This window comes from Camelus dromedarius, chromosome 2, assembly GCF_036321535.1.
Source record: "Camelus dromedarius isolate mCamDro1 chromosome 2, mCamDro1.pat, whole genome shotgun sequence".
Classification (NCBI taxonomy): domain Eukaryota; kingdom Metazoa; phylum Chordata; class Mammalia; order Artiodactyla; family Camelidae; genus Camelus; species Camelus dromedarius.
In genome coordinates this window covers 121796847-121823457 of record NC_087437.1, presented here as the reverse complement: position 1 = coordinate 121823457, position 26611 = coordinate 121796847, and the positions used below count along the sequence as shown (strand labels likewise).

Sequence of the window (26611 nt, the reverse complement as noted above, 5' to 3'; positions counted from 1 at the left end):
TTCCCAAGAAGACTCCCGCGCAGATGTCTGCAGCGTATTTTTAGCTACAGTCCTTAAAACTGGCAACCACCCAAACGTCCGTCAAGGAACGAAGGATAAACACAGGCGGCGCATCCGCACAGTGAAAACCACTCAGAACAGCAACGAAAGAACTGCCGAGGGCGGGGCCCTGCCCCGACCCCGCGGGGCCCCGCTGCCCTCACAGCTCTGCCCCAGGGCCGCGCTCGGGCTTCCGGCCGCGGGGGTGGGGACCGGGCGGCACGGGGAGGGGGCGCTCGGTGGGCGGAGGCGCGGCGCCTGGGCGGGTGTAGGGCGGGGGCCGTGCCGTCGGGCCGCTGCGCGCGGCCCTCCCCGCGGTGCGACCTGCCGCGGGTGCGCTGCCCCTCCCGGAGCCTCCTGCTGGAAGCCCGCACTGCCCGGAGAGGGTGCAAGGCCGGGGACCCGTCTCCCCCCAGCTCCTGGGGGTCCAGGCCCAGCCTGTGGAGATGGGGAAACGGGCATCGGGGGAAACGGCCGTGAGTCGGGGCTTCGAGGGGGCAAGAGGCTGGGGCAGGGAGGGGCCGTGGAGGTGGGGAGGGGCGAGGGGGACGGGGCGCTGGCCCGGGCCTCGGTCGCAGGACCGCGCAGTGCCCCAGAGCCGCGAGGCGCCTTCGGGGAGGGTCAGGCGTGCTCTGGGCTGAGGCGCACTCGCGGCCACGCAGCCTCCACGTGACCTCACACGTACCTCCTGGAGAACCCCGGCCCCCTCCTCAGCCGCAGGGGCCGCCGCCCAGGCTACAGACCCCCGGATCCCTCCTTGCACTTCGGGGTCTGTCTCTCTCCAGGACTCGGGTCGACCGGTGCGCATCCCGGACCCTCCTGCCCCCTCCTCCCCATCCTCCCGGGCCTGGTCTCCCCAGCTTTCCGTCCGCGTCCTCTGGTCCTCTGAATCCTCCTCCTGCGTGTGGGGCCTCCTCACTGGAGGCAGGGCGCCTCCCACCTCCGTGTGCCCCACGCGGCCCCGTGGGACCTGGCTCTGGGGGCCCCTCCTGGGCGGCAGCAGTGGTCCTCGCCGGCGCCCCCGTGTGCCACGCGCCGGACCCCTCCTGACACCACTGCCGAGCAGAGTGACTCATGAAGGGCTCTTCTTGGCGTTTCCTTGGTTTTGTCTTAGTCTTAGAAATGAACTTAAACTTCTATTTGCCAATTTCCATAAAACAGAGGGGAGCAGAACTGCAGTAAATGAAGAGGCTGACGTCGGGCAGAGGGTAGGAGCTCCAGGTGGGGGCAGCCTGGGCTCCCTGCAGGTGCCCCCCTCCCTCAGGACGTGGGTTCCCCCCCCCACGTGGTCTCTGTCAGTGGTCCTGCGCAGGCGCGGGGGCTGCGCTCAGAGGCCGTCCTCCAGGACATTCGTTTTTACTGTTTTTGGTCAAATTGACCAGTGCCATGTGATTTTAATTTTTTGAGGAATTATAGTTTCGATTTTAAAAAAATCAAAATTTACTTGCTTTCCAATTAGTAAATTTCTGCTTTTCTCCTCATTTATTTCATCCTACTTTCTTTTGTTCGTTTTCTTTTAGGTTCTGGTTTCTGAGTTAACTGTTGGGTTTCTTTCAACAGCAAAACCAGGACATGATAAACATCATTTAACAGGAATGCTCCTGGGGCGCTTTGTCTGAGGGTGGTGGGTGTCACCGAGGCGAGCTTGACTTGCTCTTTGACCCCATGACTCATTTGGAAGAACCACTGAAATTGTTTAGCCAGTCAGGGTGGGCTGCACTTTTTTGTATCGTTAATACTTAGTTTTATGGAGTTAAGACCTGAGAAGGTGGCCTAAGTGATTTTTCATTTTTTTGAAATCCATTTGAGCTTTGATTTGCACTTTACCTTGGGTCATCTTTTAAACGTTTCTATGGGACTTTAGAAAAAAATGTCTTCTATCTATGCGTTCTGCAGTTCATATAAAAAATAAAATCAAAGTCGTTCACAGTGGGATTTAAGTCTTCTATATGCTCACTATGTACGATCTATGTCATCTCCCCTCCGAGGCTGCTGTGGCCACATTTTCCTTGCGTGTTTCTGTATTTCTGCACAAGACGGTGTCACTCTCAGAACTTCTCCACCAGGCCATGTCTGAGTGAGAGGCAGGAGTGCACAGGCAAGTCCCGCCTCAGCGCACAACCTCCAACCAGGTTATCGCCTGTCATCCTCTGGCTGGAGTCAAGTGGTGGTGACCCGCCCCTGGTCACGCGCACCTTTCAAAAAGACCTCTGCTCCCGGCAAGTATCACCCTGTCTGCTCCTGTCCTGACACAACCCCAACACCAACAGAGGCTCCGTGACCCTGGGGTGGAGGTGAGGGCACCCAGGCATCCATCCATCCCACCCCCACCAGGGCCCTGGAGGTGTCCTGACCCTCACTTCTCTCTTCCTGTGAAGTCGCCTCAGTCCTTCTGATACCCTCATCCGAGTCTTCAGGTACCAGAGATGCTAGCGCGGATTTTTTGTGAAAGACGAATGGATGTGCAGGACGCAGGACCCTTGGGGCCTCTCCATCCCCGCAGACCAGTGCCTCAGGGTCAGAGCCCAGATCCCTGGCCTGACCCTGGGGCAGACACGTCCTTGGGTGCCTCTGGGGGAATCTTCCTGGAAGGTGCTTGTTGGGGTGCCTCTGGCACTGGTGTGTGTTCATGTGTGCGTGTGTCTATGTGTGTTGGCATCTGGTCTCAGCTTTGCTTCCAGAGGTGATGGACAGCACCGTGGTGGAGGCCTGGGCGGGGAGGGGGTTGGGGAAGGCATGGTCCATCCCACTTGCCTTCCAAGCCACAGGCCATAGACTCCCCGAGGGGTCCTGATACTGGGGTGGCCAGGGTGTGCTGGGCGGGTTCATGGCCCTGCGTCCCTCCAGCACTGAGCACGTCCCTCCAGCACTGAGCACGGGCCTGGCCTGGCCCTTCCCCCTACCTCCATCTCTGTCTCTCAGTCTCTAGCCCTCCCTCCTCCCTGATCTCACTCAGCAGAAGTCACCTGGGCTCCTGTTCCCCCTCCCCCTCACTATTGGGCATTTTGCTATTGAGGAATCAGCTCCTTGCTTCTCCACCCACTCCTCAGCACAGCTCAAGGCCACCCCCAAACGCTGTCCCTTGGCCACTGTGTCCTGGCAGAGCTGGAGGGGCCTGGGCAGGAGCCAGAAGCCTGGATGAGTCCACCTTCCACCTCCTGAAGCTTGGGAGGAGCCCCTGTGGAAGACTGGGCACCGTTGACCCCCCAGGAGGAGCCTCTCTCAAAGTTCTCCTCCTAGAAGGAGGGGGCCCCCAGAGCTGGACGCTGGCAGGCCCGCCTAGGTAGCAGTGGGCAGACCCCTCACTGACTTAACCTGCCTCCCTCCAGAAGCCGAGCCCCTCCGTGTCTTGCTGGAGCCCCACATGATCTAATGTGTTACACACCTCCGGGAGCCGATAGAATTCCGAGGCAAACACCCGACCAAATATGGGTCAGGGTGACCCGCAGAGGCAGCTGCGTGGCGGCAGGGGGACTTCTGTCCTGCCTGGCGCAGTGACCAATGTTCCTGGCTTGAGTTTGCGGCTGGCTAGGGAAGGCATGGCTCTAAATGAACCTAAAAGAAAAAGTACACGAACTTCTTGCTCAGGACGGCAGGGCGTCAGGCTGCACAGAAGTCAGGGGGCCGGCACTGGTCCAAAGGGGCGGTCACAGCTCCGGGGTGCCTCTGTCCAGGTCTGGTCCGGGAGGCCTCCAGCACAAGGCAGAGCTGTGACCAGCGACCAGGGCCCGGCGCTGCGTGGGTAGGCACGAGAGGAGGGCGAGGAGACCGGGAGGGAGCTGCGCGGTGCGGTGAGGGCTGCGGCCGGGACCTTGGACGCTCCGGGAGTGGCAGGCGCCCCGAGCAGGGGCGTGTGACCAGGGGGCGGCGACGGGGTGGGCTGGAGTAGGGGCTGAGTGCGGAGTCGCTGGGGCGCAGGGCGAGCGCGCGGGCTGCTGCGCCGGTCCGATGCCGATCGCGGGGGCAACCGTGCAGAGCGTGTCCGAGATCCTGAGCGGCGTCCGCGGTGACGCGTGGCGGGGGAGGGACCAGGTGAGCCCCCTCCCCCTGCCTCCCGGAAGCGAGCGGCGCGGGGCATTGTGGGCACTGTGGTCCCCTCGTGCACCCAGCGGAGGAGGCCGGGAGCGCACAAGTATTCGGGCTGCGGGGGTCTCTGAAGAGCGCAGGGACGCGCGGGCCAAGGGCGGAGGGGAGCGCGGGGGGAGGGCGGGGCGCACGGGAGCTTTGGGGCCCCGGAGGAACGCAGGGTGCGTGGGCTCTGAGAGCAGGGGTGGGCGCGGAGGCGCGGGCGGGGGCTGCCAGGCCCGGGAAAGCGCGGGGTGCATGGACTCCTGGTGCTGGGGTGGGCGCGGAGGTGCAAGCCAGGGGCTGCGGGGCCTGGGGTGGGCGCAGTGGCGCAGGCGCGGAGAGCTCTGGGGTCCTGGAGGAGCGCGGGGTGCGTGGGCTCCTGTGCCGGGGTGGGCGCAGGGCGCGGGCGGTGCGTGCAGGGGCCGTGAGTCCCACGCGCTGTCTCGTGCTGAGTGGGAACCCTGGCGCCTGCTCCGAGCTTCTGTCACCTTTGGTCCTTGCGCACGTGCAGAAGTCCCTAGTGCGCTTCTGGTCTCCAGCCAACTCGTTGTTTCCTGCGCCCAGAGTCTGTAGGTGTCAACAACTTCCCCTTGGAGCAGCCCTTGGGTGGTTGGAGCCAAGCGCTGGAGGTTGTCCAGGGCAGTGGGACACTTACACTCTACCCCCGGAGAACTGTTCCCCAAGTCCTGTCTGAAGTGCTTGACCTGGAGAGTCCAGGGGGTGACCAGGCACACACCTGTGTGTGTGTGTGTGGAATTCCTCACCGTGTCGGCCCCACTCTCAGGTCTTAGGATCCGAGTTAGGATCTGGGCCGGCTCAGAAGAATATGCAGATGCATCTAGAAGCTGTTTTGCAGGCTGCCCAAAGTGCAGTCAGATAGTCGTCGGCGCTACCTGCTGGGCGCCCTGCTAAGCAGTGACCAGGTGCCCCCTCCTACGGGAGACTGGAGGGCTCTCCTGCAGCCCCATGAAATCAGCAGGACCCCCTCCCTCTGCAGGTGTGGGATCCAGGTGCCCAGACCCCAGGGGTCCCTGGTGGCATCTCCCCCTACCTCACCCTGATGGACTGTGTCACTCAGCCTCTGCGTCATCTTGTGTTGTCACATCCTTACTTTCAGAGGGGACTCTGGTGGGTTTAATAACCCCAAGTATTAGAGTTACCTGTGCTGGGCAGACATGACCAACACCTCCAGGGTGCTTTAAACCTGTGGGTTGGGTGTCCAGAGCAGTCCTGCCCGGAGGATTTTAGTTTACTCTTTGGAACACAGAACTTTGTTATCTGATCTGGGCAGGCGGGGCTTAAGGCTTTTCTCTTTCTTACTAGCAATGTTAACCTAAGAGAGAGGTAGCTGCTTAAAAGCACCTGATGAGAGAGATGGTGTTTGCTTTTCTTTTGATCTTGGGCCCCAAGCCTTCCCCCATGCTGGGGGGCGGGGCCAGGGGCACAGCTGGTGCTCCCCCCAGGGCAGGTGTGTGTGGGGGGGTGATCTGAAGCGGCCGGAGGTTAACTGTCGGAACTTTCTCCTGATGGTCCTTGTCCTCCCCTTGACCCTCCTGGCTGGCCAGCGGTACTTCCGTCGGTTGCCCTGAAGAGGCTTGAAGGAGCACAGGGCTGGGCTGTGGTCAGGACACTTGGGGTCCAGCCTGCCCTGCCGCCTGATGCTCCTGAGCTCGGGCACCTCACTCGCCCCCTGTGCTGTTTCTGCGGCGGTGAGCACCTGGCTGGGTGCCTCCACCTCCCCTTCCCGGGCAGCATGTGTGGAAGCGGACTTTAGTCCTGGCTCTGGTCGCTGACCACCTCGCCTGCAGAGCTGTCACTACACTCACCTCACGTGAGGCAAATGAATGAACAGAGAGATGATTCCGGAGGCCAACAGTCGCCACCTGGAATGCGGGCGGAGACCCCGGCTTCTGCGTCTGCCCTTTCTCTGCACCCCCGTCGTCCCACCCCAGGTCCCCACACTTGTGGCCTTTCCTCCTGGTGGTGCAGGGTGAACAAGCCCTGCCGTTTCTGGGTGGCAGCCCGTGCTACTGGGATGGGGCTGAGCCCCTCCCCGTGACCCTGTTGTCCAGCCCGTGGGCACACAAGCTGGCTGCCCCCGACCTGTTTTAGAAGTTTTGGAAAGCACGTGCAGCGATGCCGAGCCAAGTGTGGGTGACGCGTGGGAGAAACGCCCGCATGTCCCGAAGTGGCCCGAGCCTCCTGTCCCTGGGGTGTCTCTTTAGTTCAAATAAATGCCATCGTTCCCAGCTCCACGTGGTGGCGCTGCTGTGGCCACAGTGCCAGCCACTCCAGCCCCACTGTTCTCTCTTATGTGGTGCCTGGTGGTGGCTTTTCAGCCCGTGAGGGTGACCGGGGTCTGCCTCAGGTGCCCCTGCAGTGGGGCCTCATCGGCGGGGAGCCAGGTGGAGCTGGTGAGGGAGACCTAGGACCGTGACCCTGCCCCCACCCCACCCCTGAGTTTAGAGGAGGGCCTCCTGTGGGTGGAAGGGACAGGGTTTTTTTAAACAACACTCAGGAAAAACTTGAAGCAGGAATGAATGAAAGGGGCCATTTCTGCAGGGAGCCCCTCGAGGGCCTGGCCCCTTCCGTGCTTCTCAGCGTCTCAGCGTCCGCCCTGCTGTTCTGCCCCCCGGCACCGGGCAGGATGAGGCTCTGGGGGTCACTGGGCTGGACACGGGGCTCTAAGTTCTCTAGGACAGGCAGCTGCCTTTGACCAGGGCGGGCATCTCCACTCACATCCTTGGAGAGTGGGTCCCTGGCAGCCGGGCTGAGGGAGAAAGAAGCAGAGGGAGCTTCAGTCCCTCCTGGTGCAGTCGATGCACCTGGTGGGTGTGCCTGCCCCTGAGGGCTTGGGGGGAGCTGCCTCCCTGCAGAGACCTCTGCCTGGAGCCCATCCTGAGGCAGCGGTTCCTTGAGCAAACATTTACAGAGATGGCGGGTGGAGGGCTCCCCATGTGTGCCTGCCTGGGAGACTCGCCAGCCAATAGGCTGCAGCCCAGAGGCGAGACCCGTGTGCACATGAGCCCTGGGTGAGCCCTCGGCCCTTCGCATCCTGTGATCCAAGAGCAGAGGCGGCCAGGAGGCTGGGGGTGGGGGCGCCCTCCTTCCTTCCAGCTGTCTTGTGACTCAGGAGGAAGGTGGGGAGCTCCTACACTGAGCACTTTATGGTCAGGTTGCAGGGATGGGACTGGACAGACAGCCTGTGAGGTCCAGCGCTTGATGGGGTTGGCCCTGAGATGGGCTGGGAGGGAGGGAGTGCAGCTTGCAGGCTGACCTGAGGAGCCGGCTTTGGGTGCCCCAGGGGAAGCCCCACCTCCTGCCTGGCTCCCTGGGCGTCTGCAGACACTACAGAGCTCCTCGGCTGGTACGGGGCTCCCTGGCCCTCGCCCGGGGTGGTTCCTTGCGTATCCGTGCTTCTGGGGAGTGAGGTGGTCTCCACTGCATGGTGGTGACCCTGGGGGATCCTGGGGCCCGTCTGAGCCTTGGTGGGGGCAGGCTGCGTGCTGGCCGGAGATACCAGTAGGTGGAGCGCCTATCACTGAGCAGCCGGGAGGCCCGAGGCAGCCTGTGTGGGCGTGCCTGGGGCCGTGCTGGGGCGCAGAGTCTGTCCGCCCAGGCTGTGCCCCAGACCTTCAGACAAGCTTCTGACAGGCTGTCACTGTTGTCTCAGAAGCACCACCTCAGGGTTCAGGAGCCGTCAGAGTCCAGGACGTAGCAATGAAGATGGCAGTGTGCTTGCCTGGCCCTGGGGTCTGGGACTGCTCCCGCTGCCCCGGGATTCGGGGGCACCAGGTAGGGGAAGTTCCCATCGCCCCAGAGATGATACCTTTCAGGGCCAAGTGCAGGGGACCCCTGGGCCCCTGGGGGACAGGGAGGGTGGGACCCCCTTCTGGGGACCCTGGGCTTGGTAAGTTCTTGGCTGTTCACCCCAAGCCGAGTGCTGGGTGCTCAGCTGGTGAGTGCGGGTTTCCCGGTGTCCAGAGAGCAGCACACCTGGGAGCACAGGGTGAACGTGGGGGGGTCCTGGGGTTGGAACGGTGGGCGGGGCGTGTATGCACCCTTCTCTGAGGCCACGCCCCTCCAGCCGTCTCTGAAGCTCCCAGGGGCTCAGAAACACAGGCCAAGGAAAGCAAACTTCCGAGTCTCTGCTGGAGCCGCTTGGCCTGTGTGCCCTCCGGGGGTGCGGGGGGAGGCGGGTTCCAGCCCCTACCTGGCTGGTGCTTCACTTGGCCCGTGAGGACTCAGGGGCTGTCCTAGGACCCTGTAACTCCTGGGCCACCGTTGCCCCCTCACGCCTACCCTGCCTCTCCTTGTAGCCTCAGGGACAAACCCACCAGCCCCGGCTTCTTGGGTTTTCCTGTTGTTAACCCCCCACACCCGTTTTCCCTGAGTCATAGAAATAGACACGGGAGTGCAGAAGGAGGAAGCGGTCCTGCTCATCTGACCATAGTTCCCTGTACTGAGGCCCGGGCCTGTGTTGAAGTCGTCAGACGCTGGCGTGAAGTCTCGCTCTCCATCTGTGGACCTGGGAGGCCTCCGCCCCCAATGCTGACCTGGGTCTGTGACCAGGAGTGTGCCCACCAGGCGTCCCCGCAGGGCCCCTTCCTGCCGCATCCTCTGGGCCTTCCCGGGGGCGACGGCTTCTCCAGCTGCTGCGTCCGGCACTTGGACGCGCCCTGTGCTGTGGCACTGACGCGGGGACCCCGGGCACCGGAGCAGGCTGACAGACCTGGGGAGGGCAGTGTGCGCAGCCCCGCAGCCTCGCCCCTGCTGTGAGCACTTGAAATGAGTCAGGTGTTGCCAAGGAACTGGATCTCGATTGTGTTTGGTTTTTAGTAACGTAACATTTTCTGGCCTCACATGGTTGGCGGCTGCCATCTGGGGAGCCCCTGGAGGTGGTGACAGCCAGGTCTGTGTGGACCTGGCACCTGGACTGTTAAAAGCCCCGGGCTGGGAACGGGTCTGGGGCCTGGGGGCCCTCTCGCCCTCTGGCATGTTGGATCCAGATTGAATGACAGGGCGGGCGGTGGGTGGGGAGCTTTCAGCGGAGTTTCTGGGGAGGCGGGTGGGGGGAGGCGGCTGTGGGCTGTTTGCTGAGCTCCGCTGACTCTGCCTCTTCTCTCCAGGTCCCGCGTCCCCTCCCGTCTCCCGCAGTGTCGCGCCGGGGGCCTGGCGGCATGGCGCTCTCGGGCCAGGAGGCGGAGAAGCAGGGCCCCGCAGAGCCCCGGCCGGGCCGCGAGCCAGAGTCCTGGTGGTGCCTGGTGTCCTACCTCTGCTTCTACGGCTTCATGGCTCAGATGCGGCCAGGGGAGAGCTTCATCACGCCCTACCTCCTGGGCCCTGACAAGAACTTCACGCAGAAGCAGGCACGTGGGCGCCGCGCTGGGCGGGGGGCGTGCAGGCTGCAGGTGCTGGGGCTCCACGCCAGCCCCATGGTCACCTTCACCCCAGGCCGCTTAGAGCAAAGGCAGGTCCAGCAGAGGAGTCCGTGGGGCTCTGAGGGACGAGCAAGAGTGGTGCCCCCCACGGGCTGGCCTGCCTGCCCAGAAGCCCCCGCCCGCCCGCCGGGCACTTGCTCCCAGCAGAGGCCGATTTGCCCAGAGAGATTACCGAAGGGATTTTCCTTCTGCTCAGCAGCAAGGACACAGGGTCTCACTGAGACCTGACTAACAAGCCCACGCAGGACGTGAGTCTCAGGTCGCACGCAGAACAGAAGCAGCTCAGGCGGTGTCCCCGCTGGGATCCGTCTCCATAAAATAAAACAGAACAGGACTCAGCAGCTGGTGGTTGATGGAGCGCACGGTCAGGGCTCCGGTCCGAGTCCCGGTCACCACCCTGCTTGTCCTGCCTGAGGACCCACCCGCGCCCCATGGCGGGGTCCCTGGCTGCCTGTGCCGTTTGCTCCCTGGGCCACACACCCTCGCCCCCAGCTCTGTCTGTCCCCTCCCATGTGGCCACTGGTCCCCACACCCCATGTCCTGGCGCTGGACCCCACCTGCTGGGCCCACCTGCCACCTGAGTTCTCCAGGGGGCCCCTGCCTGTCTCCGTGGCAAGAGCTTAGCCCCCAGCCCTCAGCAACCCCAGAATTAAGTCACATGGAGGTGCCGTGCAGACGAGGCCTGTCCCCTCTAAGTCGCCCTCGTGGGAAACAGGCTCCCAGCTGCACGTGTGTGAGTGCGTGCCACCCCCGGCCAGCACAGCTGCCAGAGGGGTCACTTCCCAGGTGAGCCCGGGTGGGGGGCTCTGCCCATCAGCTGGGACAGGCAGGGCCCTCGGGTTGCCTCCTGTGCCCCCCAGGCCCTGGCCTCCTCCTTGGAGCCACCGTCCCTCACACCCTGGCTCACCAGACAGCCTGTGTCCCTGGAAAAGTGCTCTGTCCTTAAAGGGGCTGTCATCCCACCACTGTGACTACTTAGGAGTGAGCCCGAGGGTGGCGCTCTAATAAAATAATACGGGAAATCTCTAAAGCAAAAGAGCGACGAATCCTGCCTTCCTGCCGTCTCAGGTCACACGTTAGCTAATCAGGTAGTAGGTTTCAGAAATTAAGCTGCCCACCAGGCTTCGGACGTGACCGTAGGGGCGTCCGAGGCCGGTCCGGGGGGGGGCCTGGTGGGTCCGGGCCACCGCTGCCACCTCACCCACACGGGTTCGGGCAGGTCCCGCCTGACTCTGGCCTGGTGGCATCAAACCCCAAGGGGCCCACCCTGTTCCAGGGTCCCCAGGGGCCTCCAGCTCGTCCTCCCCGGGCAGCGCCGCTGCACGTTGCTGCCCTGTGGTCCCCAGGTCGAGCCTTGCTGCCTCTGTGGCGGGCGCCCGGCTTCTGACTCCCTCGCGCCAGCGTGGCGAGGCGCTGTTGGACTGGTGCCCACCTGATGGGCAGCAGAATGGTCTCTGGCCACTGGAGGAGCTGCGTCTCCTTGACTTCTGCCCCGGTCCCGCGTTCCCGGCTGCCTCTGGTGCGTGGCCTCCACCGGCCTCCCCTCTCCCTGTGGGGCTCCTGGCACTGGCGGGGTCGGACTGCACGTGTGCGGCTGCCTCTGGTCTGCACCAGTCCCCTCACTTTGCGTCAGGAGACCCCTTTGCTGCAGCTTTGTGTTTTAATTCAGCCAGAGTTTACTTCTGGTTTGTGCGGAGCCTTGGCCTCCCCAGCTTCACGAAGCACCTCCCGGAGGGTCCCAGGCTTGCTGTTGCTCCTTTGGACCTGTGATGCGTCTGCATCCAAGCTGCTGGGTGGACTCCCCAGCCCCATGGGCCCGCCTCCACAGTGGCCCTTCCATTCCTTTCTGGCCCGCGGCTGACCCTCCCCCCATCTCTGGTGGGACCATGGGGTATCCTCGTGGCAGCCCTGTCCTGGCTTGCTCACTTGTCAGGCAGGATGCAGCGCCCCTCTAGGTGCCCCCAGGTGTTGGCTCGTGGACACCGCTCCTCTTGGAATTTGGATCCTGTGCCCTGGCCCTGCCTGCTCCCCTCAGAACCCCCGGCACCCCTCCTCCTGCCCTGAGCCCCACCCCAACTCGTCCTGGCTGCCGTGTGCCCCTGCCGAGCCTCCTGACTGAGGCCGCCTGGGCCCCGATCTTGGCACTGCTCCTGACTTCTGCCTGTCAGCCCGACCCGACCTGTCCAAACAGCGGTGTTGGGACCGTGGCCCAGTGATGCAGGGCGGAGCCAGTGGGAGGCCAGCCTTGTGCCACTTGACAGACGCCGCGTTCCCCAGGGTCTTCATGGGCACCGTGCTCCCAGCAAGTCCCACAAGCGTGATGTGGATCAGACTTCCGCCTGGCCCGAGGCAGCCAGCCCCGGGAAAGCAGATCAAGGAATGCAGAGGAGGGAGTGGGGAGGCGGAGGAGGAAAACTGGCTGGCCTCCCGCGGCACTGACCCCATGGTGCCGACCCCGAAACCTTGCAGCTGAGCAAGCCATCTGCCAAGAGGTCTCACCAACTGAGGGGTTGTCTGATGTTCCTGGAATTTTCCATAAACAGGGTCCAGCCCTGCAGCTGGCCCCGAGGCTCTGGGACCAGAGCTGAGCAGTCAGCTTCCCGCGAACCCCATGGACCTGCCCCGAGGCTGTGCCGGATGTCCTGGGGGCCTTTAGTGCTCAGTGTTCTGGGGGCCGCAGCCTTTCAGGTCAGCCCTGCCTCCTGGTGGGCCTGTGGGTCAGGAGGCCACCTGGCAGAGGGCCTGGGCAGGAGGGCAGGCTGCCTTGCAGCCCTGCAGGCTGTCAGGTGGGACCCGAGGGAGGCCGAAGCCTCTGAGAGCCCAGGGAGGCCCAGGGCTCACCTGATGCTACCCCGGGGATCAGGGCAGGGTCAGGTGGGGTTAGGAAAGGTAGGTGGACCCCCCAGGGCCTCGGGAGGAGCTCTGAGCACAGGGCACCTTCAATGTCCATCCCCTAGAAATGGGGCGAGGCCGAGAACTGTGCCTCTCCTGAGCTGGTACTGCTGCTTGCAGAGTGGGCCTGGGGTGGTCCTTCCCAGGCCACCAGGGGGACATCTGGCTCTCGCCCTGAGCGTGTCTGGCTGTGCCCCTGCCCTGCATGCCCAGGAGGGAGTGTCCTGCTAGGCTGGCTCCGTCTGTGTGGAGAACTGAATGGTCGAGGCTGTGGGCAGCCCCCCTGGCGAAGCCAGGAGTCCTGGCCCCATCAGGACGTGTGTCCTAGTTTGCCTGATGAGGTGGGGGCAAGGGCCCAGCCCTGCCTGCTGTGTGGCCAGTGTGGGGCGGCTGTGGGGCCCTTCTCCCAATTGTCCCCTGTGCCGTCCCTTCCCGTCCTCTGCCCTCTTTTCCTCTGTCATTCCTTCCCCTCCTGCGTGTTCTGCATGACCCGTCCCGTGAACTCACCCTTTGTATTCCTGGCCTCTTCACTGCCCCTCGCTTTTGCCTCTCCTCCCGTGACCGAGGCGGCCGTGTCAGTGTGAGCGCGACTTGGTTATGACTCTGTTTTCCTTGCTGTTAGACTCATGTCGTTAGGTGAGATCACGTCATGTTTTTGTCTCATTAAGACAGCTAAGCCTGGATTCGCACGATAACACGTAATTATCAATGATTCGCAGGGTAATTGCAAGCTCTCTGTAGGCAATTGTGTCCTCACTCTGCGTGGTTTACAGTGGGAGTCTGCAGGTGTCAGTACTGAGCTGCTGTGTGAGAAGCATGCCCATGGGGGTGGGTTCAGGGCAGAGCGTGGTTTGGGGGTCAGGCTTTTCCCTGGCTGCCCTGGACGGCCTGAAGGGGCTGCACATTTTCAGAGGCTGGCTCCCGTGGTGTAGTTCTGGCAGGGGGCTGCGTGCAGGGAACAGGGGGCAGTGGGGTGTGGGCGGAGCTCTCACGTGGCAGGTGCCCGGAGCGGCAGGGCGGGGTCACGAGCCTCCGTGCCACGCAGGTCACCAACGAGATCACGCCGGTACTGTCGTACTCCTACCTGGCTGTGCTGGTGCCCGTCTTCCTGCTGACCGACTACCTGCGCTACAAGCCGGTGCTGCTGCTGCAGGGCCTGAGCTACGTGTCCGTGTGGCTCCTCCTGCTGTTCGGCTCGTCTGTGCTGCACATGCAGCTCATGGAGCTCTTCTTCAGCGTCACCATGGCCGCCCGCATTGCCTACTCCTCCTACGTCTTCTCGCTCGTGCCCCCCGCCCACTACCAGCGCGTGGCCGGCTACTCGCGGGCCGCGGTGCTGCTCGGTGTCTTCACCAGCTCCGTGCTGGGCCAGCTGCTGGTCACTGTGGGCCGCGTCCCCTTCTCCACGCTCAACTACGTCTCGCTGGCCTTCCTCACCTTCAGCCTGGTCCTTGCGCTCTTCCTGAGACGCCCCAAGCGCAGCCTCTTCTTCAACCGCAGCGCGCCCGCCGGGGCCTCGCCCTCCGAGCTGGACCAGATGAACCCGGGCCCCGGCCAGCCCACGGGCGGCAGGCCCGGGCCGGCTGCGGCCTGGCGGGACTTGGCCCTCGCTCGTGTGCTCCGGGAGCTGGGCCACAACCTGCGGTTGCCGCAGCTGCGCCTCTGGTCCCTCTGGTGGGTCTTCAACTCCACCGGCTACTACCTCATTGTCTACTACGTGCACATCCTGTGGAACGTGGTCAACCCCACCATGGACTCCACAAGGGTCTACAACGGCGGGGCTGATGCCGCCTCCACTCTGCTCGGTACGCCCACCCGCCCCGCCCGCCCCGCCGCCCCCGAGGCCGGCCGTGACGCGCTCGTCTCCCCGCACAGGTGCCATCACCTCCTTTGCGGCGGGCTTCGTGAAGATCCGCTGGGCGGTGTGGGCGAAGCTGGTCATCGCGGCGGTGACTGTGGTGCAGGCCGGGCTGGTCTTCCTCATGTACAGGACGGACAGCATCTGGCTGTGCTACATGGCCTTCGTGCTCTTCCGCGGCTCCTACCAGTTCCTGGTGCCCATCGCCACGTGAGTTGGGTGTGCGGGCGGCCATGCGGGTGGCCGTGCGAGGGCCTGGGGCCTGGCCGAGTCGAGCAGATAGAGGTCGTGTGCTGTGTGTATCGAGAGGCCTCCTTCCAGAAGGTTCCGGGGGAGCAGCAGGAGCGTGTGCTGGGCAGCGTGGAGCGGCGTCTGGGCGTGGTCCCAGTCAGCCGGGAGGAGCATGAACCCTGGGCGCCCTTAGCCAGGGAGCCACTTGTCCACAGCACCTCCTGTCCCAGCCACTGTAACCTCATGGCTAGGCAAGGAGCCCGGTCCATGTGGATGTCCCCTGTTCTCCCCCCGAGCCACTCACTGTCCACAGGGACCAGACTTCGGGAAGCCCTTCCTCCCAGCCTCCGGGCCCTGCGTCTGAGTTCCCATCTCAGGTAGCCCTGTGGCCATTTTGAGCCTGTCCACTCCCACTCTGGGCACGGTGGCTCATGCCCAGGAGTGACTGGGTGACCCAGCTGGCCTTCTGCCCAGGGCAGCTCTTCCCCTGATGCCCTTGCGTTCCTCATGCCCCTGGGGGCAGTCCTGCACCCGCCCAGGGACGTCCCAAGAGCTGCCCGCTGACCTGCCTATGCCTTCCAGAACCTTTCTCAGCCCACGTCCAGCTGACTCCCTGCTCTCTGTGTGACTCCCTGAACCAGACCTCTCAGACAGCTGCACACGCGTGCTTCACGTGTTCACACCACACGCGTGTGTTTATCTCTCACGTGTTCACGTGCAGTCTTTTACACAGCACACACGCTCACACTGCCAGCACCTGGCAGGTGGCCTGACTCCCTTGTGTGGCCTGGCCTTCCATCCTCCCCTCCTGTCCACCCTTCCCCCCGGCTTTCTCAGCCTGTGAATGTCCTGGAAAGCACTTCCTTTGGTCACGCACTCCCCTCTCCTGTCACCGTCAGCCTTGTGGGAGGGGCGCCAGGGCCCCAGGTGTTCCACTCCCTTCTCTCAGGACCACCTAGTGTCCTGACTCCTGTTAACTGTAAGCACCGTAGGTGTGCGTGGTGGAAAGATCAGACAACGCAGGAAAGGTCAAGTAGGACACAGAAAAGATCAAATGGGACACAGAAAGGCATAAAGACGACGCGTCCTCCTCAGACCCGGGTCCTCACGCTGACACGCGGGGGTCGCTCTGCACCCCTGCCCCGCACGTAGCCGCGTGGCTCCGTCCGGAGTGCGTGCGTAGTCGGGCCTCTTGGTGATGGACCTGCCCTGATAGTTTCCTAGGACAGACGACACTGAAGCCACTTCCTCTCACCTACATTTTCCTTCCCAAATTCTGATAATGGCCTCAGGCGGGTCCTAGCAGGTATTGGTGAGGTCAAAGTGCATGCGCTTTAGAAGGAGGGTGGCAGAGATGTCGCAGGTGCCCGCCCGGCCAGTGCGCAGCCCCGGCGGGTGTCGGAGGGTGGCCGGGGCCAGTCGTCTTTCCTTAGTGACAGCAGGGCTGGCTCCCCGCTGGTGTCGTGGCCAGTTTGTGCCTGTGGGTTCTTCTTCTGCTGAGATTCCTTTTTTCCCTGTTTATCTGCAGTGTGCTTATCTCCATATGTGGTAGGAGCTTCTGTCACAGACGTGACCCAGTTACTGTGCCCTCAGTCCCACTTCCGGGCTGGAGGAGCATCATCTGAAACCACGTGTGGGTGGCGTGGCGTTCTGCCTGTGCCGGCGGGACCTGGTCCGGCTCCGGCTTCCCGGCAGTGAGTCTGTCGTCGGGGCCCCTGACCCGCTCTCTTCTCACCGTCTGTTTGTCTGTCTGTGACCCTCATCCTGCCTTTTTGTGTATTTCTTCCCCCCCCCCACCTCCGCCCTCTCCACCCCAACAGAAGCTCCTTGGCCTCGGTCGTTCTCTTTAAAGACTTCCTTGGGTATTTTTGTTCGTTTTTTCTTCAGAACTTTAGAACATTTGTTGTCCGGTTTGTTTTTTCAGGCACTCTGGGGATTCTAATTCGAAGTACGTTCAAATGTTAATTTCTTTGCTGAGGACTGGAAGCTCTGAGCATATTAATTCCTCTGGCTTTCCTTCTTTGTTTTCTTGTTCTTTCCCTAATTTACTGAATCATTTAACGACAAAAGACTTTGATTGAGGAATTTTCCTTGTGCTCTGTCTGTGCCTGTGGTTCTGCTGGTATCTTGCTCTCACGAGGGTGATTTTCTGAGACCTCTATAGTGATTATGATTTACTCCGTCCCACAGTTACTAGGGGACTTTACCCATCTTCCCAAGGTTGCATTTTGGACTTGGTTTATGAGTTGTTGTGGGAGAGGTGCCCAGCTGATCTAACCAGTCACCCGCAGCCTCAGCAGGCTGGCTGATCACTGGACCACACGGCAGTTCTCGCAGCCACTGGCGGCTTGGGAGTTTCTCTCCGAGCTGGGTTCCTCTGCGCCTGAGGTCGGCCTTGCCCCTCACTGGGCTGGACCCCTGACCACGGCCTGCTCTTCCTGTTCAGTTTTCAGATCGCGTCTTCTCTTTCTCAAGAGCTCCGTGCGCTGGTCTTCGGAGTCAACACATTCCTCGCCACTGTTCTCAAGACGATCATCACCCTCATCGTCTCGGACAAGCGGGGCCTGGGCCTCCCAGTCCACTCTCAGGTGAGCCCCAGTGTCGGGCTCACTTCCTCCAGGAGGGCAGCCTCTGGGGGGATGTCCTGGCCTGGCCTCTAGGGGCCCACACAGCCAGTGGTGTTGCCTCTCCCCGGCACCCAGACCACAGATCTGCTGCAGTATGGGCATCTCCAGCTGGACCCTCTGGCCTGAGTGGGAGCAGGAGCAGGAAGGGAGAAGCCCCAAGCAGGGAGGGAAAGGTCAGGGGCAGGGGCCACAATCTGGCTGCTGCAGTGCCGGCCTGTGCGGCTGCTGCCTGGGTCCAGGCAGGACATGGTCGAGTTCAGTTAGGACGCTGGGGCCTCCGAGGCTGGCCCAGGGCAGGTCCCTCGGCAGGCACGCTCACTGGCCCTGGGTGTCCCCCACACGGGCTGGCATCCCGCCGTGCTGCCCCAGCCCTTGTCCTCATGCCAGGCCTCTGCCTGGGACGGGCCCTGGTGCTCGTGACTGCCGTTTGTCTCCTCTGTGGAGGGCCGGCGAGGGTGGAGCTGGCGAGGCTGGCGTTGATGTGTGTGGCCCCTTTCCAGGCCCTTCGTCTGACCCTGGGCAGGTTCTGTGCCTTCTGGAGAGAGTTTGAGAATTCCTGTCTGCCGTGATACTGGGGGGCACTCACTGTGTGACTCCAGGTGGCTCCAGCCAAGGCAGGACCTCTCGGAGTGCGCTGGAATTTGCCAGCGGACAGGCCCACGGCAGGGCCGGGCCCGGGCTCCCCAGGGGCCATGCTGCCCCGCCCTCCGCTGTGGGCGCGGCCTCCTCTGCTGGGAGCCTGGGCCTCACAGGGGCTCAGTTGACCTTGTGGAGAAGTCCTGGCCTCTGTCCAAGGGTGCCAAGTCGTCCCTGCCTTGATGACCCCAAAGCTGGCCAGAAGGGGAGTTCTGAGCAGGAGAGACCCTCTTGCTTGGAGCCGGCTCCCGGGGCAGGGTTTAGAGGTGCCTTTCAGGGAAAAGCATCGCAGCCTCTGGCCCTCCGTCCACGCAGGCAGGCAGGTCAGTCCTGGCTCTGCTTCTCCGGGCTCACCGTCCCCAGTCCCCAGGCTGGAACTGGGGACTGTCCAACCAAGCAGGGTGGGCAGAGCCCCCCGTGGCCATGTGGGCTCGGGCCACGGTTGCGTGTGCAGCTGCGCCTGTGGGGCAGGGGCTGTCCTGAGGGCACGGCCCTGCTGTCCAGGGACGGTGGGTTGGAGTCTCCTTCACAGGGGAGACAGTGCCCTGGCCGGTGGGGCCTGGCCTGGCAGCTGTCCGGCACACCAGGGGCCTCCCTTCCCTGGGGCCCCCAGTTGTCTGGGCTCTGGGCCCTGGGGATCCGAGAGGCCCAAGGCTGGGGAGGGTCTGGAGAGCTCTTCCCCACGGTCTGGGCTTCCTTGCCTCCTGTCCCTGGCCCTCGCCACGTGGCTGCTTCTGGACACATCGGGTCAGGTTGACAGCAGTAGATTGATTTTTCTCTGGCTGGTTTAGTTTCCCAGTTAAAAGGTAACTCCAGAAGTTTGTTTGTAGTTAGAAATACTGGCGGCACCAGAAGGAAGGGTCATCTCGCTGACCTTCCCTTGTGCAGAGCTATGCATGTCCCTGTCCCTCCATCCTCACGGGTGAGAACGGGGCAGGTGTTCAGACCTGGAGACTGGTGGGGACTGGGACGGAGCATGTGGAGAGCTGGCCTGGGGTGGCTAAGCTTTATTTTTGGATCATGATAGGCTCACTGGCAGTGTGACCGGGACACGTGCCCAGCCTCCCCATGGTCACGCCCTGCACTTCTCTGGTGCGAGCACTGCCGTCCCTCCTCACAGGGCCCCTCAGGCTCCCGTCCGTGGCCACACCTGACCCACCCCGCGTCCTCCGGGCCCCGTCTCTATGGTGGTCTCATCTCGAGTGCGGCGTCTGTGGATCCTGCAGTGGGTGGATTTGGGGCTGCCTGTTGCCCACTCCCCTCGACGTGCACGGTGTGCCCCCCCCCCCCCCCCCGTCTCGGTGCTGCAGGGGCTGGTTTACCGCTCCCTGCAAACAGCTCTGGGTCGGGGCTGGGAGGGTAGAGCCGCTCCTCACGCTTGCTTATGGCTTCTGTGAGAGCCTAGGTCTTCGTGCGGCCAGACGCCCCGGCATGCAGACGCGGGCTCCCACGGTGGCTGCCCGTGTTTTCAGATGCTGCAGACTGTTTTGCACGGCAGCTGCCCCGTCGTGCGCGTTCTCGTCTGCGTCTGTGTTGGGCGTTGTCGGGTTTCTGTTGAGCAGTTTGGGAAGCTGTGGGGCAACGTTTCCTGTGGTTTTAGGCTGCTCTTCCCTGGGGCCGCTGACGCTCCCTCCACCCCCCGCTGCCGCCCAGTCCATTCTCTTGGGTGAAGTGTTTCTTCACTTCCCTGCCGTTTCCCAATTGGGTCCTTTTTTCTCTCGTGAGTTTTGTGCACTGTTTATATGTTCTGCATGCGAGTCCTTTGTTGGGTGTGTGGTTTGCAGACGGTTTCCCCCGTCCGTAGTTGGTCCGTCTTCACGGTCATCTGTGCAGCAGCTTTAATTTGATGAGGTCGGAGTTACTCATTCTCCCTCTTTGGGATCTCAGTTTTGGTGTCGCACTCAGTGACTCTGCCTGGCCCCGGGTCCCACACGCTTTCCCTTAGTTTCTCTGCAAAAGTCGTGTAGTGTCACATTTAAGCCTGTGACCTATTTTAAGTTCACTTTTGCGCAAGGTGTGAAGTCTGCGTCCGGTTTCGCTCTTGGTGGGTGTCCAGTGCCTGCGGCGCCGTCTGTTGAAAAGCCCGGGTGCTTTCCCACCGCTTGTGCGCGCCTGTTCCTGGCTGCCCTCCACCCCGCTCCGCTGAGCAGGGGGGCCCGCCCTGTGCCCCCCGCCCCCCTGCTGGGGGCAGGGGCTCAGCCCTGAGACCGGGTGCCCGGGTTCTCCAGCTTTTACATTCCTTTTTCAAAATCATCTTAGTTGTTATTGTTTCTTTGCCTTTTCCTATAAGTTTTAGAGCCATCTCGTCTGCATCTGCAGACCTCCTTGTTGGGGTTTTGCTCGGAGCCGCACTGAGCCTGCGTCAGTTTGGGGAGGGTGTTGCGCTGAGTGCCCCAGCCTGTGGCCGTGGTGTGCCTCTCCACTTGCTCGGAGCCTCCTCGGTTTCTTTCAGCATCTTGTTGTTTTTCATGTGCAAACACTGTACTTTTGTGCGTGTTTTGTTAGATTTATACTTGAGTGTTATTTTTTGAGCAATTGTAAATGGCACGGTTTTAATTTTGAGCTCTATGTGCTGGAGCTTCCATGACAAAATGCCAGCCTGGGCGACTCAAACAGCAGCATTTACTCTCTGACAGTCGGGAGGCTGGAAGTCAGAGGTCAAGGTGTGGGCAGGCCTCGTCCCTCCTGAGAACCTCCTCCTCAGCATGCCGGCCGCCGTCCCCTCCCTGTGCCCTCGTGTGGCCTTTCCCTTGTGCGCACAGGCACTCCTGGTGTCTCTCTCTCACAGGGACACCAGTCCTCCCGGATCAGGCCCCACCCTTATGACCTCATTTGACCTGCCTGTTTGCAAGCACAGTGCGGGCTGGGGTTCCAGCAGGCTAATTTGGGGGTCACAGTTCAGCTCACAGCAGTGTCCAAGTGCTCACTCTAGCGCGGGCAGGCCTCACTCTTGCACTGTTGTGCAGACATTGCGTTTTTACAAATTGAAGATTTGTGGCAACGCTGCATCATCAGATGAGGGTTAGCTTTTTTTAGCAATTAAATATTTTTTATTAAAATATGTGCATTGTTTTTAGACATAATGGTATTGCACACTTAGTAGACTATACAGCAGTGTGCGCACAGCTCTCACGTGCCCCGGGAAACCAGTCTGTGTGCCTTGCTTCATCGCAGCGTCTGCTCTGTCGCCTTGGCCTGGACCTGGGCCCGCAGCGCCTCTGACGCCTGCTTGCCTCGGACATGCTTCGGCGCCTGTGTCTTTTCTCGCATGATCTTGCTGAGGTCACACCGGTCACTTCTAGGAGGTCTCTTCTGAGTGCCCTTCGTGTGTTTTTCTTGCCTGACTGTGCTGGCTCGAACTTCAGTTGTTTCCTTTCCTCTGCTCGCTTTGGATTTGCTCCGCTCGTCTTTTTCTAGCTGAGACCAATGCCTTGCGACGCCGTCCCGTCTGATACGTGTGTTTCGTTGCCGTTCACGTCCCTCCCAGCCTGGCTGAGCTGCAGCCTCTAGATTTTGATACGCTGCGTTTCACTTCCGCTCACTCAGCGTGTTTTCCCCTCCTTCCACACTTTCTCTTTGGCCTGTGGTGGTTGCGCAGCGTGCTGCGTGGTTTCCAGGTGCTTCCACGTCTCCCTGTGATCCTGCTGTTCCTGACTTCTGCTTTGCGACCAGAGAACAGTCTGTGATTTCAGTCCTTTTCATTTGCGGGGGTTTGCTTCGTGGCTCAGGAAGTGCTCTGTCCTGTTACGTGCTCCGTGGGCACTTGAAGACTGGGCACTGCTGCTCGGACCCTGCTGCTGGGGGCGCGGTGGTTTGCTCTCTGTCCCCGCGGGTTTTCATCTGGTCTGCTGCTGAGAGGCGGGTACTGACTTTTGCATTTGTTGTCGGGAACTTGTCTGTGTCTCCTTGCAGCTCCGTCACAGTTTTGCTTCGCATTTTCGCAGCTCTGTTTGCTGCGTGCACACTCGGCATTGCTGCGTGCCTTGCTGCATGGGGCTCTGCCTGCGGGTGTCTCCTTCTCTGTGAAATCTGCCTGATGCTCATATAGCCGGTCTGCTCTCCTTTGATTAATGTTTACATGATGGATCCTCTTCCATCCTTTCACTTTTAGCCTAACTATTGTATTTGAAATGAGCTTCTTGCAGACAGCATACGGTCGCCGTGTTTTTTAATCCACTCTGCTAATCTGTTATATAAGGTTTATTTAGACCACTGATATTTAGTGTGGTTGTTAATGTATTAGAACTTATGTTTGCCGTTTCATTTTTTGTTTTCCCTTTATTGCCTCTACTTTTGTTTCTGTGTGTGTGTCTTTCTCTAGGTTATTCACACATTCTTCAGGATTTCGTTTTGGTTTCTGCGTTGTGGTTTTGAGTGTATCTCTTGGAATAGCTTTCTTGGTGGTTGCTTTCCGTGTTAGATGGCCAGTCGGAGTGCAGTATTGAGGCCTCGCCTTTGTGTCACCTTCCCCTCCACCGTGCATAGTCCGAGTGTCTTCCTTTCTCCACGTGCCATCAGAGCCACCTGAGGCGAGGCTGCAAGCTTTGCTTCAGGATCACGCATTTAGGAAACCGGAGAGGTGGGCGTCTGTTTACCGGCAGTTTTACTCACTGTGTTCTTTCTCCTTCCTGATGTTTCAAGCTTCCTTACTATTTTCTTTCTGTTTAGAACCTCCTGTAGCCATTCTTTTAGGGCAGGTCTGCTGGTGACAAATTGCTCTCTTAGTTTTTCTTCATCTGAGAATGTCCTGATTTATTTTTAACACCTGAAGGACATTTTCAATGGAATAGGCTTCTGGGTTAACAGTTTTTTTTCTTAACAGTGAAAAATGTGTCATTTCCTTGTGACCTTCCTGGTTTCTGATGAACAATCCACTGTCATTCTAATTTTTCCCCCCAAGGTGTCATTTTTTTCCGGCTACTTTCAAGATTTTTCCTTTTTCTTTTTCTTTGTGCTTCGCTTTCAAAATTTGAAATGGTATGTGTTGGTATGCTTTGTTGGGGGTTCCTGTTTGGGGTTCCTTCAGGTTCTTGACTCTGTAGATGCATGTCTTTTGCCAAATTTGCAAAGTTCTCAGCCACCTTAGGTACTTTTTCAGCCGCCTCCTCTTTCTCTCTTCTTGTTTTACTCCCATGACACAGTGTTACGTCTCGTATCATACAGTCCCCTAGAGAGTGAGGCTCTTTTTTTCTTTTCTTTTCTTTTTTTGGTCTGCTTTCTCTCTGTTGCTCAGACTTGGTGATTTCTATTGTTCTGTCTTCCAGCTCCATGCTGCTGTTGAGACCATTTGCTGAGTTATCATTTTGGTTATTGTATTTTTCAGTTCTAACTTCTCCTTTATCTCTCCTATTTTCTGAGACTTTTTTTTCATTTGTTTCAAGCACGTTTGTTATGATTTTTTGAAGCATTTCTATATAGCTACTTTTAAATCATTCTCAGATACTTTAAAAGTCTCTGTCACCTTGGAATTGATGTCTGCTGATTGTATTCCATTCACTTAGAGGTCTTTGTGATTCCGACTATGCTGAATGACTTTTTTTATTGAAACCTGAACATGTTGAGTCCTATGTCACGAGAACCTGTTATGAGGTGTTAATTTCTCTGTTTTACCTGGCTCTTTCTGACACTGCCCTGGCGGAGGGGAGGGGGGCATGCACCTCCATACAGCCAAGTGGTGGGGACGTCCCGGTCCCCTGCTCCGCCCTCCTCACACTGAGGGGTGGGTGGGGGCTCCTCCTTCCTGCTGGTGGGGATGGGAGGTCCAGCCCCCATGTGACCTCCAGTGACACCACTGGGGGGAGGGGCATTCTCACTGCGGCTGCCGGCAGGTGAGAGTCCTGACGCTGCCAGGGGAGGGGCACCACCTGGTGGGAGTGGAAGTCCGAGCTCTCCTAGTGGTCTCTGCAGGGGGAGCACTCCGTCTCCCCACCAGGCCGTGACCACCTCTACCCGACAGGGGTGGGGGCTTCATTATAGCCTGGGTCGTGAAGGTGGGGTCTGGCTGGAGTAGAGTGGCTCCCGGCTCTCAGTGTCCTGTCCTGCTGGGTGGTGTGGTCCGTCTCCTGGTCCTTTGGCCAGAAAGAGCTGCTTTTGTTGTTTTTCTTCCTGTGTCTGGCATTTCTGGTTTGCTGGCTTCCTTGGATCCTTTTAAAATACACGCAGCAGAGAGAAAAAAGCCCAGGGAACACAGTGCTGTTGCCCCGGGCTTCCGGGCCCGCGCTGGTCTGCCCCGCCCGCTCTCAGCATCACCTTCTCACGTGTGTGCTCTGTGCTCTTACCTGGTTCGGGCGTATTTGGGGGAGGAACAGACAAGACGCGCCAGCTGCATCCTCCTGGAAGCAAAGTCCCCGATGGCTCGTTTCCTGGTTTTTCTTTTGAAAATGAACTTTCTTAGAGGGGCCAAGCGTGCCGGTGCAGAGGGGCTCCGGGAGACCACCAGGGAGCAGAGGTCTGGGGCTGTGGGCAGGACTCGCATCCAGTCTGGCCCACAGGCAAGGGAGACCACCCTGGACCCCTGCCCCCAGCGGCCTGAGGACTGGGAGGGACGTTCCTGTGAGCAGCGCTGGTGGGCGGCCTCACTGGTCAGGGTGGACGTGGCTCTGTGCAGGCCGTGGGGCCCTGGCCGGGCGACCTGGGCTGCCTGTCCTCCACCAGACTGCACTGTGCGGGACGTGCCCGCCTGCGCGGGTGTCCGGGAGGACTTGGCCCCAGAGCAGAGCACACGTTGCTGTCAACAAATTGATCACAGTGCCCTGGGGCAGATCGCAGAGCACTGGGTGTGCGGACCGCTGAGCGAGGGGACGGGCTGGGCCTGCTCCCGCCCCCATGACCCCCGGCGCCCAGCCTTGTGTCCCCGCGGCCGCTGAGTGGGGTCTGGTGTGTCCCGCCCTCACTTTGCCCTCTCTGTTTCAGTTCCTCGTCTACTTCATGTACTTCCTGGTGCTCTTTGTCGCCTACTTCTTCGCGGCCCTGCTGGTGGGGCTGCAGCACCTCCGACGGGGCATCCACCAGCCCCTGCCGCCAGCCCAGGAACTGAGGAGCCCCGTGCAGGAGAAGGCCGTGCAGGACGGGGCCCTGGGCAGCCTGCAGCCCGGAGCCTGGCCCCTGGCCCTGGAGGACGGCGTGGAGGCCGTGGGGCCGGCCTCCCCAGAGCAGAGCCAGCAGCCTGAGGCCAAGGCCTGACCCTGACCCACCTGAGCTGCTCTCCCGGCCCGCCCGGGCCGCCAGGTTCCTGACGCCAGAGGCAGCCCGAGCTTGGGGTCTTGACCTCTGAGCCGACACATCCCTGCAGCCGGGTTTTTTGTCATCGTCCAAATTCCAGTGTTGAGATGGTGGAGCCAGTGACTGGCGGGCCCCGAGTGGTCTGTCCCCATGGCCCCCACCTCGAGGGCCACCCACCTCAGTGGGGAGCCCTTGGCTGGTCCCGTGGCAGCCCGAGCCTGGCAGCCCGAGCCTGGCACCCCGAGCCTGGCACCCCTCAGCCCTGGCTCTCACCCTGGCCATGGCCCACCCGCGGCCAGGGATACTTGGCCAGCTGCCTGGCCACCACTGGCTAGTTTGCTGTTGCTGCCTACATGCAGCCAGTAGTGGGGCTTCACGTGCCCACCAGGCCTCCCCGCCTTGGGAGGCAGATCCCACTTGTCCCCAGGAGCAGGCAAAGTGGTCCCAGAAGCCAGCCTGAGGACCCCAGCCCCCCACAGGGTGTCCTGGGCCCCGCAGGCAGGGGGGAGAGCCCTGTTCCTGGGCTCATGGCTAAACTGTGGTGTTTCTAGTTGTCCAGGTGCTTGCAGTTTAAATGATTCTCTGTTCCTTTTTTAAAAAAACTTATATGAGAACCCTCGTTTGGCGTGTTTCTCGGGGAGAAGCCAACATGGGGGGTGGTGGTGTCTCCCATTGGTGGAAAGCAGCCCAGTCTCCTTGGTCCCCCTCTTCCCCTCAGGCCCCCTGTCCCTCCATCGCACCTGACGTGGGTTGACATGATTTGCCTCAGATGCCCAGAGGGGACTTGCCGGTGCCAATGGGCACTGCCGCAGGGCCTGGAGCCAGCCCTGCTTCCTGAGATGCAACACAGCCTGCTTGTCCCCAGATGCGTCATTCGGGTTCCTAACTCCACGTGGTCCATCGGGAGGCCAGGAGAGGTCCCCGCCCTGCCCCCAGCCACAAGCAAGGACCCACACCCTGTCCTGAGCTGAGCCCTGCCTGTCCCATGACCTCAGCCCTCGTGCAGGGCAGGGTCCCCCTTGGGGTCCACAGGACAGGCGCTGCGCCGAGTTCAGAGCAGGACCCTTGGTGGAGGAGGGGCTGCTGGACCTGGGTCATCTGGGGTCAACTTACGCGAGGGGGGCATCTCGGACACCCTGTGGGTCCGGAAAGAGGCCTAAGTCACGGCCAACAGTGGGGGCTGCGCAGGGCAGGTGCTCCCTAGGCTTGTGCATGTGGGCTTGCACAGCTACCCCAAGGCCCTGCTGGAAGGGGCCACGCGGAGTCCAGGGTCCCAGCTCCGCACCCCTCCATGCCTGGAAAGCTGGCAGGGCTTGATGGGGAGGGGGGCTCGCCTCTGGCTGCTGACCGCAGGAGGCGGGCTCTGCTCTGTGCCCCTCCCCCAGCCTCCCCCACCCCCACACCACCAGCACCCTCCTGGCAGCGGGTGGTTGGCGCCGGGTCCTCCAGCTCCACCTGCTCCCTCTGCAACCTCCCCACCACCGCCAGGGCCCTGCGCTCGGCCTCTGCCAAGCCGACATTTCTCTTGCTTCCGAGCTCCTAGTGCATCAGTGCCCACGACCTCTTGGGGTCAGACACGTCCTGGGCCCCAGCGAGCT

At 61.2% G+C, this 26611-nt stretch overlaps 1 protein-coding gene across 12 annotated transcripts; it reads left to right on the top strand.

Annotated features, from left to right (window-relative positions):
• Window positions 1-425: 425 nt before the first annotated feature.
• SLC19A1 (solute carrier family 19 member 1) lies at window positions 426-25627 on the top strand. 12 transcript variants are annotated; one of them, XM_064476710.1, is made up of 7 exons: window positions 426-515; window positions 7781-7902; window positions 9237-9476; window positions 13486-14245; window positions 14316-14508; window positions 16976-17117; window positions 24705-25627. In XM_064476710.1, exons 2-7 carry the CDS (start codon window positions 7828-7830, stop codon window positions 24972-24974), a joined length of 1680 nt encoding a protein of 559 aa, XP_064332780.1. In that variant the 5' UTR covers window positions 426-515; window positions 7781-7827; the 3' UTR covers window positions 24975-25627. The 12 variants fall into 12 exon arrangements, with proteins under 12 accessions (XP_064332780.1, XP_064332800.1, XP_064332774.1 ...); XM_064476698.1 differs by lacking the exon at window positions 426-515 and adding an exon at window positions 4109-4171 and having other exon boundaries at window positions 14351-14508; XM_031460982.2 differs by lacking the exon at window positions 426-515 and adding an exon at window positions 4112-4171.
• The last annotated feature ends 984 nt before the right edge of the window (window positions 25628-26611 follow it).

Bases quoted from the DNA above. Each gene is read 5' to 3' on its own strand.
- SLC19A1 (XM_064476710.1), top strand. From the start codon at position 7,828: ATGAAGATGGCAGTGTGCTTGCCTGGCCCTGGGGTCTGGGACTGCTCC. The intron at 9,477-13,485 runs GCACGTGGGCGC...CGTGCCACGCAG, and splicing joins AGAACTTCACGCAGAAGCAG to GTCACCAACGAGATCACGCC. The intron at 17,118-24,704 runs GTGAGCCCCAGT...TCTCTGTTTCAG, and splicing joins GCCTCCCAGTCCACTCTCAG to TTCCTCGTCTACTTCATGTA.